This window comes from Dendroctonus ponderosae, unplaced genomic scaffold (assembly GCF_020466585.1).
Source record: "Dendroctonus ponderosae isolate FM_Combo_2020 unplaced genomic scaffold, Dpon_F_20191213v2 Dpon_F_20191213_1, whole genome shotgun sequence".
In the NCBI taxonomy this organism is placed as follows: domain Eukaryota; kingdom Metazoa; phylum Arthropoda; class Insecta; order Coleoptera; family Curculionidae; genus Dendroctonus; species Dendroctonus ponderosae.
Window position 1 is genome coordinate 45788701 of NW_026017110.1, and position 11246 is coordinate 45799946.

The following is an 11246-nucleotide window of genomic DNA, read 5'->3' on the forward strand; positions in this document are numbered from 1 at the left end:
CATCTCCACCAACAATGTACAAATATTTTCGGGACTTCTAAACGACAATCTTCTTACAACTTTATGGTCTGTTAGATCAAAGGATATCTTGTCCCAGGGATGTTTTGGAACCCCAAATTATTCCATGGCATCATCGAGATCCTCAGTTATCATGTCATTATAATATTATTGAATTTCTCAACTTGCATTTTAAAACTGAATTAAGCACAACTCGTTGAAATGATCGTTACACCCGTTCCTCAGATCCAAAATATAAACAAATACGATTTGAGGTTGGAAAACCCGGGGAGATGCCCTATCTACTGCGTCATACCAGTCGATCATTCCCGCTCCCTGGGGAACGGCTCCCTCTCTCAATTTTTTTTCAAGAATACCGTTTCGGCCGACTGTCATAAAACCCCGCCCACTTCTCCCGGCTGTTCTACTCCCTAGTCGTCAAGAATAGGTACACAGACGTATCCAAGTTTGATTGATTGAATGATGTTATTTAAGAAAAAACCTTAAATTAAAAATTTTTGAAAAAAATTAAGTTGTTTCTGCTGAATTGTGCTCCGTGTGGTGGAATGCGGCAGTTAGAAAGTATTTCCCAGATTTCCTCATGGAAAATGTTATCCTTAAATTTCCAAGCCCAGTAATTTCCGTGATGTAGTCGGTAATTATACGCGATTATTTTGGATGTAATTTAACAAGAAGGCTTACTTTTTTCAGAGTCTCGGCGTAGTTCTTTACGTGCTAGTTTGCGGTGCACTGCCATTCGATGGATGTTCGCTGCAAGCACTTCGGGACCGAGTTTTATCGGGCCGTTTCCGAATTCCGTATTTTATGAGCCAAGGTCAGTATACATTCACGGTCGAAGAATCCAAACTGATGCGAATATTTCTATCTAGACTGTGAATCACTAATAAGGAAAATGCTGGTCTTAGAACCAACTAAGCGATTCAGCATACAACAAGTTAAGAAGCATAGGTGGATCCAACTAGTTTCGTTACCTACGTTTTTACCAATCATTCCTACATCGAACACGCACCCTAACGAACAAATTCTTAGACTGATGCAAAGCTTAGGGATTGACAGCCTAAAAACCCGAGAGGTGAAGAGGACATGTTGCCAGGTGTATAGTGGATTTATACAGATTTCCTCTTTTAGTCTATTCGACTTGGATGTTATGATCATCATGCGGCAATATATTACCTGCTTTTGGATAAGCTACGGAGTCAGTTGGTGGGGGGAGAAACCCAAACAGTAGTTCGGGAAGTTCAAAGAAGACGACCTTCAAATGTAGCCGAACAAGCAATGAGGAAAATTGGTACGAGAACTTTTGCTTTACATTTACCTTTTTCGTACAACACCGTTTCTTTCAGACAAACGCAGATTATTAATTGTTATTGATATAAACAGGGAGGGCAAACACCACAGAAGACTGCAGGCGACTACTACAGCATGCTACAATCGCTCCAACTGCTAGTAATAGCAAAATAAGCATGGGCTCAGTTACTTCTTCTAGTAAGCCAATCAACTCTTCACCTGTTCACGGAATCGATGCTGCCAAACTTCTAGCGGCCACAAACCGCGAAGACGCCTTAAAAGTTCTAAACCAAGCATCTTCGTCCAATACGTTCAATATGTGTTCTGAAGCCACCAGATTAATGTCTACTTTGCAAATGTCTGCGGTTCCATCAATTCCTGCAGATTCGTCTCACTTCAAAGAGCATGCGAAAGGGAATATTCACACTTGTCCGACAGGACTGCATTTGAATCCATTTGAGCATGCTGACCTCAAGCGGAGTTTGGATCGCTTTAGTGCAAGGCGAGTATAGACATTATATAGGAAACCTTCTGTTAAACACGTTTAACCACGAACCCCCTTATCTAATTCTATCCTATAATATAAATATTTAATCCTATCCTAATGGAAAATTGAATCTAAAGAAAGTGCATCTTGTTCTATCGGCCGAGTAGTTCTGTGGGATAACAAGCAGTAATATTCCGCTTCCGGCAAGAATAATAAAATAAAAGGCTTTTAATTTTTAACATATTGGGTGACTGAAGACTCGCTGGGAGCCCACTCTAAATTTATTTAACATACACAACCCGTTTAGGTTATTTATAATATATAACCATCATCAGGTAACTAGACCCGAAAATACATAAGCAGTCAATGGGATGAACATAGAACATAGAGAGTTAAATGCAAGCTAAGCTTTTTAAAATAACCAAAAACTACGCCAACTCAATTACAGGTGGAAAAAAGCCGGCCATAGGTCGCAATACAAGGGTTAAAACGGATGAAAACACATCTATTAGGCCCTAAAGGAGGCTATCACTGAACAATTGAAACACCAAACAACAATATTCAAAATACCAACAGTAGAAGCTTAGGTTGGTAAAATAATGAGTTTAATTAGCGTAAAACAGGGGAACAAAAGCAGATTGTACGAAAAGCGGAGAAACACGGCAAACGCGCTAGACGTCATAGTTTAAAAACACACAATCCTAAAGTTGACTTTGGTCGTCAACTTTCGTCACTTCACATTTCTAGACGTGTGCAGATTATGTAGTTTAGCTGTGACTGTAAAACGATGGTGGGAAATCAATAGTGGGAAGTAGATTGTTGGCTAAACAGTTTAAGCTCCCTTCTGGTCACCATTCGATCGATCATCTCAGGCTTGTAGTTGTTTTTCCTTGCTATTTGCTTAATTATATTAATATCCTTTGTTCTGGCCTCAGGGGACAGAGGAATGCTGAGAAGTCTGGCATTAGATGTTTGTGTTGGGTTTCTATAGATGTCGAAAGATAATTTGTCATCAATAATGAAGATAGTGGTGTCCAGGAAACTTATACTTCTTCCAGACTTTATCCATTTTGTCAATTTTATGTTGTTGTTTAAAGAATTGATGCGTTTGAAAAATTCTTAGAGTTTCTCGCTAGTACCCAGCCAACAACACAGGATGTAATCAACGTATCTGTACCAGAACAGAATCCGGTCCACAAATTTTGATCTCACAATCTGTTCTGCAAAGAAATCCCTAAGCCTTTAGCCTGTCTGGAAATAACCTCCTGAAGACAAAAAAAGTCCCGTTTAAGACAGTGTTCAAGGTGTAAAAGCGCTATCAGCTGTAGAGTTCGGTAGGCCAGAGTTGGCGAGGGGGTCCCGGCACAATTTCATGGCGAGAGAAATTGGCATGTTTGTGAACAAGCTCATAACGTCAAAGGAAACCAAAGTGGACGTTTTGGGAACTGTTGTGTCTTGAATTTTGTAGATTAAGTCCGTGGTATTTGTAATGGTGTAAGAGGGTTGGAAGATGCTATTTTCCATCAGACATCACGTAAGGTTCCTTGCCACAATCGATGCCGTGGCCTTGGTGACAGACACCACAGGCCTCATCGGCGTGCTCTCCTGGAGAGTCTTTGGTAATCCGCAAAGCCTTGGGAGCCTGGGATTCATAGTAGTGAAAGTTCGAAAGGTAAAGCTGTCCCCAGATTATTAGCTGTTTGTTTGATTAAATCCTTCGCCGGTGATACGTAATCCCTCAACGGATAGTATCGTAAAGGAATCCGGACCCGCCAAAAGCGACGCAACCCTGTAAATTTAGTTATCCCTTTTCATTATCACGATGCAATTGTCTTTATCAGCTTTTGTGAAAATGAGGTTTGATTTTATTCAAGATGGACTAATCAAGGGTGGCGATATCAGAGTTAGGCCTTGAATTTCGTGATCCCTTAGAAAGGTGGCAATGAATGAGGAAAATTAGCTCTGATGAGGTCGTCATTAGGAGATTTACATCTTAACATAATTTACAAATAGTAAGGGAAAACAACAGCAAGCCTGAGATGATCGATTGTGTGATTGTACCAGAAAGGAGTTTCAACTGTTTCACCCACAATCTACTTTCCTCTCGCCCCCTTCCCAGTGACGGAGCCTAGGATATTTGCCTCCATTTCATACTTGCCGCTTTCTTACTTTCTTACTTTTTGTTTCACTGAGGTTTGGGAAATGCTCTCTTTCGCACGCCCACAGCTGATAATCTGGCGCTCTGGGTTGTGTGGGACTCCATTCGCTCTATTTACTCATTAAAACCTTATCTTGACCTCCGAGGTGGTGTTTCGCCTGTCACGGCGGTCATTTTTGTATTATTATGCCGTTGTATTTTTCTCTCTCAGTGTGTATTCAATAAATTCAACAAGAATTTTGAGGGATGTACGCATGACCTGGTCTGGTAGTTATCCCTGGCTGCAGTTCGTCGATTTTCCCAAACAGGTGCTTCTTTACGTTCTCTCTGCTGAGGAGAAAAGTTCTTCTCGGGATATGCGACCCCCGCTATGGCCATCTTAGTCCTGGAAACCGCATCCCTGTACGACATGTGTGTGGTTTCCTCCCTTACGAAAGTTCCAACACACAGCCGCTCATATATTGGCTTNGTGCTGGTTCCCCTGAGGGTCTGCCTAACACGCTTTTGGTGGTTTTTCCGTCTGGCGCCTCTCGAGAGTTTTTAGCACCCTTTGGTACTTTGCCAGCTACAGAGCCCGACAGTTTTTCTGACAAAGTCCCGCCAGTATTTTGTGGTGGTATGATCGTGGTGGTGTTTTACTCCGCATCATTCCCACAAGCACCTAGAGAGGGGTTAGGTCCACCCACACAGAGCCCCGCATGTGTGGGTAAGGCTGGTACAATGAGGTGCGCCTAATTCCTCAAGGTTAGTCGCTTATGGCTGGACTTCCGCCCAACCTTGCATCTCTTGGCGGGCACTATACCGTTATAGTGACCTCGTCACGCGACCCGGGCAGTAAAACCAAGATCCCTGCGCCTTCTACAGTATCAATCTCGAAGCCGTAGCCACGAGAGTTGTTGCACTGCAGGCGGTTTGCGGTTTTTCCATCAGCTAGGCCATGACTTTCGATCCAGATCCGCGGGTTTTATTCCACGACCTTCACTTGTGGCCGTCACTAACTGGTCAAATGTATCTGACCGACCTTCCCCCTATCCGCTACGTCCGGACGCGTCCGATGAGTCGCTCAACCTGCACGGGACTGGAAGCGTGGAGTCTCCTGTAATCCAGCTGCTTGGAGGTCGGGTTTAGATGATAGCGAGTTAAGGTACAGGGCGTTTTGCGTTGGCCGGGCGTCCACACTGCGCATGGGGTCAATATAGGAATCATTGGGGAACCTGAGGTGGACAGGTTGATCAATACTTTCTTAGTGGCTTTCCCACCATCGTTCTACAAAGGCACAGCTAAACTATATAATCGGGACACGTCTACAAATATGAAGAGGAACAACTTGGCAGCGCCACGAGTTGACGACCAGAGTTAACTTTAGGATTGTGTGTTGGGACTATGATGGGTTTGCCGTGTTTCTCCTCTTTTCGTACACTCTGCTTGCATTCCCCTGTTTTACCACTCGTCAAACTTATGATTTTACCAACTTGTGCCTTTGCCGTTGACATTTTGAATATTGTTGTTTTTTTAATTGTTCAGCGAATTTATTGTAAGCATTTTGCAAGCGCCAGCAACAAAGAAGTGCTGAAATAAATTTAAACAAACTGGGGACTTTTCTTGTGACTTTACAATCAGTGATAGTGACAGTAGAGGCGTATTTACTACTGCCTGACAGAGAAAGTCAAACTCAGCGAACTGTTGCCAACTGTAGAAAAAAATTGGTCGCATTTCTGACTGGTTTACTCATCAGTTCAGTGGAAGCTTTCGAGAGCCGAGAAAACCATCTCTGAAAATTCAGACCACTCGTGCTTGCAAAATAGTTTTGCGCTATTATCGATAATAAGCGAGCAATGACAATTTTCTTAAATTATGCAAAATTTTCAGAACAAATTTTCGAAATTTTTTCCAATTTTGTAATGTTTAACTTCGGTCAAATTTTGATATTCGAGGTTTTGGAAAATTCCAATAAAATTAATTATTAGGATTAAAACTTTGATACTAGGTTAATGAGGTTTCACCAAAAGATACCTCCATTATCTGGCTACAATTTGGTGTCAAGTCCCTTCAAAATTGACTCGTCCAGAAGCCGTTTTATTCAAAAAAATATCCGGCTGGACTGACTACACTTGTTAATGAGAAGTTCGTTGTTTAATCAATTTTGCTTATTAACTCAAAAACAGTTGAAAATCAATATAGAACATTTATATCGAATGGGCCTAGAATTGAAGGAATAGCTCGAAAATGCAATTAAAAGTACGGCATTTCATTTAAAAATATGTATTTGGTCTGTCACTTGAATTTGAGACACCCTGTATCGCTTGATACCATATACTAGACATAAACTAGACGTTAATATCTACAACTCTTGTATTTAACATTTTTCTCTGAATTTAAAATTAGATGCAGAAGCAGGATGGCCAACGCGCAATCAATAACCCTGTATATATCTACAGTTGAAACGTGTTATCTACATGTTTCAAATCCGTTTGTAAATTTCATATTGATGTTTGGCGTTCTGTTTATTTACACTATTAGGGTTTGATTCTTTTACATCTAACGTCAATTTTTTTTACAGCGGATTCAAAAGCAGCGAATTTCAGATGCAATATTCCAGTTCGACCGATGAAGGTGTGGAAACAGACCTCGAGGAGCAACTATCGCAAAATCATGGCGGTCCTAGACTAAGTTATGCATCTTCGAGCTCTTCCAGCGGTGTAGTAAACACATTTAATACATCCAAAAGTCTTAGCCAGAACCTTAGTTGTGATAGCAATTTTGAAAGCTTGGAGTATCCCCTTTCTGAGTCCAGCGAATTAGCCAGTAGTTTGCCAAGTTGTACCTCTACCGACAAAAAGCCGGAGCCCGCAATGATTAGCTCAAACGCTCTGTGTAGTACCAAATATGCAATTGTTCCTAGATCAGTTCTACATAAGCACAATCCTCTAGTTCATATGTGTAGCTTTAAAACGTCGCGCAATATAACTAGATCGCCTATAGATTTCCGAGAAGGTAGACGAGCCAGCGACGGTTTGGTGGCTCAACAGCCATGTGATCAGTATGGTAGCACATTAGCCTTTAATTCTCAAAAGCTGAATGAAGCTTGCAAGACTAAGGGAATTCTGGATATGGGATTAGTGCAAAGAGAAGCCCTCAGGTTGCAAAGCCAATATCAAGCCCGGGATCCTCCGGAAGAAATGTCACACCGACAGAAACAGCATAGTCAGTACATGCAGCCACGTAGCACCAAAAAAATTAGTTTACCCGACAACTTTAGTTACTCCAGCACCTGTATGGAACCCATTCAGCTACAAACGGCCATGCAGCACAGAATGTTGCAACAGAAACGGCAAATTCTGCAGAAACAATGCGCCATGGCATCTCAGCCAGCCAGTAGCATCTTAGATACCACTCACTTATCCAGGCGGCACATGCTCAGACAGGCCAGTTACAAAATAGCTCAACAGCAACCTGTATTGCCCCCATTACCCCCATTGCCTTTATCGGAAACTGAGAGTAAAGATTTGATCGCCTTTCAGTCTTTAGTTGAAGGCTCCACGGAGTGTGCCAGAAGTTCGCTGTCAACCACCATGCAAAGCTCTTGCCAGATCAACGAACATAACATGGCTTCCAAGTCGATAGCTTGGCAAAAGACAGCACCCAGTTGGCATCAGGTACTTCAGCGACTGTAGTGCTGCACCGTTGCATTTTGTTGTGTGGTTTTGTCTAGTAGGTTTAGATGCGTTTATTTATTGCTTGCTTTTTGTGTTTAAGGCTGCACTTTGAGTGTTGCGTGTTATTAGAAGTTCCGTGTGAACATACGGTTATTTTTTTGATATAACTTGGCTGTTAAATATATTTCTGCATCACATATTGGCGACCAATAACTCCATTAGAAGGATGTTTTAGGATGATATTATAAATTGAAATACACATCAGGTAGAAAACTCGCCAATTTTACACAAACGCCCCTTGCAATTGGCGATTTAACCTCGTATAATGTGAACTAGTCAATTAATTCACAAACGTTGAAAACATATATGACGATTTACGGGCGATGGCGCATTATACGGTGTCCAAACCGGACCGGGCGCGCTTGAGACGTCTTCGCAATGTACGAGTCTCAAGTAATGACGTTGCAGGCGTACAGAAAGCGCGCTGATAACTCGATAAATTGCTGGTCGAAATTTCGACGGCAAACTAATGTAAATTGTGACACATTGCAAGCTGATTAGTTTTCTACTCTCTTGGGAAGCTGGAATATGATTAAATTGTCCATATCTTGGTATAAAATTTCACTTAGGTCTTCAATTGAATCAGGTTTTGTAATGTATGGCCCTTGAAGAAAAGTTTATTAGGGTAAGATCGGGCGACCGTACCGGGCGTTCAACTGGCCCCCGCCCTCCAATTCAATTATTAGGAAATACTGCATTTAGCCACTTCCTAACTGCTCTTGAATAACGAGGGGTTGCACCGTCCTGTTGGAAATCTATGTCATTTAGAAATTCCTCCGGATTGTTGCTGACGATTTCTTGTATCTCCGGATAAATCTGGTTTTGTAGCATATCTAGATGCACCGGTAGGATTCTGATCAATAGATATGAAATACTATATAATGAATAAGTGGGTACATCTGTGTGGTCTTGGCCTTCTTGATCACTGTCGTCACATTTTGGAGTGAAGGCGCCTGAGGACACCGAAAATACAACCCACACTGATTTTGTACGCCCTTCTTCATATCTAAGTGTACCTTTTATTTGGGTAAATTAGATTTCCTTGCTTGCACAACGTATATGGGGTGGAATTTTTTTAAATAAAAGCACCCCACTATTTTTTTAACCTAAAGTATCCATACTAATAAGGAAATAATAAAAAATTACACTTCTGCACTGATATTGCTGTATTATGCGAACAGGGGAAGAGTGCAAGTGAACGATCAAATCCATTCTCACTACGTACTGAAGAGACAGTAAGAAAATTAAAGATGGTAAAGGCATAGAAACAGGTAAGTTTTCTTCATGTTGATATAAATATATCTGTGGTATATAGTGGACGGAAAACTTTAATTTTTATATATTTTTATATGATGTATTACCGTAAGGATGAAACTCAAGCGTCACACTAAAATTAGCCACAACTAATCCTAACCGTATTCACCAATGATTTTGCTAAATGTGTGACTGAACTCTCCCTTACTTTGAACTTAGACGTGCGTGTTTAGTGCCAAGATTACGTGAGATACTTGTCGTCACCTTATAACGTACTGAAGTTTAATGTTGGTGCCTTTTGACGAACTTTTCTTCACTGTCCGGTTGTTTGAGTGTTGTGTTACCAGAAAACGTTAAAAAACTTTATAGATGTGCCATATAAACCTGGAAGATGAATAAAACTAGAGGACAGTAATCGGAAAATCGTGACTTCAATCGCATCCTGCAATTTTGTCTTTGCACATTTTTTTATTCGCTTATTTTGTTTATTTATGGTCAACTAACTGTCCTACAATTTTTTTTGGCTTTACATTACTTTTAAGCAACTTATAAACAATCTAAATTTGAATATCGATTTAGCGCGCCTAAACGACGCGCTAGCTTTTGCTGGACGGCTGACGTAACCACCCCCGACTTTGATATCGGCTTGCATTTGGTTCGCGTGCACTTTAATGGTTGGTAATGTGGAAAAAATGGTTTATAAATATTGTATGATGCCGGAATGTACCAGTACGACGGTGTCTACAGCAGAAAAAAAACATTTATAAACGTGCCTTTAGATGACGAATATGAAAGTCGAAATGGAAGTGGAAAAACGAAATATAAATAAGAAAAATATGAAAGAAAAAATATGATCCGTTTGAAGAAAATCCAGATAGAACAAAACAAAAAAAAAATTTTCTGTACAGTCACTGGTTAAAATTTATCCACCAGTCCAATAGTTTTTTATTCAATCTGAGAACAAAAAGTTGTTCTTCTTAATGTACCATGTCCTACCAGAAGTTTGATCACCAAAACAGAGCCATCTGAACCTTGCTCACCACCAGCCTGAAGAGTGTGCTTGAGGTCACGCCCCATCAATCGCGTAAATTGTTCAGCCATGATGTTTTGCGTATTAATTAACTGCTGCTCAACTTGAACCGGTGTTCGGAATATCAGAGATTTAATGTGTTCTGGTGTCCTGAGTATGTTACATTCACGGGAGGAATGCAGGCCCTTCCTCGGGGGAGTTATCGGGACAATTAAGTGTCCGGTGTTTGAGAAAGTGCAGTTGTTATGCGCTGCTTCAAGTACTCCTGGTAGGCTCAGCCGCAATATAATCAAACCAGTTTATGTAATGAAGTGTGTATGTACAGGGTGGGCCACTAAGAGAGGTGGTCGTATGTAAAGTGTATGTCGTGTATGTAAAGTGGCTCAGGGAAATGGCTGGAAATTACTTTCAAGTTTGCAAAATGGCCGCTAGAGGGCGAAATTGCAATAGCAAAGTTTAAATACGTATTTTTAGCGGTTTCAGATAGGCTAAGGTAGGTTGGAAGTACCTTCATTCTATTCTTGACAAACTTTCAGTTATTTCTTGTGGGAGTATTATTGTTCTAGCTAGTCAAATAAAGTGGTGGGGAAAAATCAAATAACGGTTCAAAAAGTTCTTAATAGCTCCGTATTGGCTTAACTAAATTCAACGCTTAATTTGCAATTGAACAGCTCTTGATTTACATTAACACCTACTATAAAATATTGGCCGATATGTGTGCTACTTTGGCCGCCAGAGGGCGCGCTATAAAAAGTCGTCAAACTTTTTCGATTTTCTTAAATTTTTTAAATGGAATGATATATAATTTTTTAGCTGCTTAGAAGGAGTATAAAAAATGAAGCAAAATAATGAAAACCACACACCGATATATTTGTTATAACCGAAGATATAAGCAATTTGACAATAACAATGATATTGTTGGGTTGTTGACAAAACAATCGGTTCTGAGAAGAACATCAGTTTCTTACAAATATACTTTGGACATATGAAACTACTTTTAACTCCAAAATTAAAATCAAATCCTGGGTTCTTCAGTCATTTATTGTTCATTTATCAATTTAAAAAAACGTTTCGGTGTTTTCCACCATCATCAGTTTTACTAAAATAACAGGTAGTAAAAAAAAAAAAAATTTTTAAATGTTCTCATTAATCTAAAAAACAATCACAGTTTGTCAATAGCTTGTTATATCACACACTAAAATACATTACAATTGCAACACTTTAAAATATTCTGAGATTAATTGGTCTTAACAGGTGATCAGCTAGGACAATCAATTCTGGGAAGAGACTAGAATT

General features: G+C 40.3%; 1 protein-coding gene across 2 annotated transcripts in view; it reads left to right on the plus strand.

The window, feature by feature from the left end:
• Positions 1-11246, plus strand: part of LOC109544934 (serine/threonine-protein kinase SIK2) — a 52485-nt gene that overhangs the window by 34152 nt on the left and 7087 nt on the right. For both annotated transcript variants that reach the window (XM_019915359.2, XM_048664395.1), the window contains exons 6-10: positions 709-832; positions 888-1090; positions 1147-1306; positions 1399-1807; positions 6511-7606. In XM_019915359.2, coding sequence (XP_019770918.1) covers positions 709-832; positions 888-1090; positions 1147-1306; positions 1399-1807; positions 6511-7606 — 1992 coding nt within the window. The remainder of the gene's footprint in view (positions 1-708; positions 833-887; positions 1091-1146; positions 1307-1398; positions 1808-6510; positions 7607-11246) is intronic.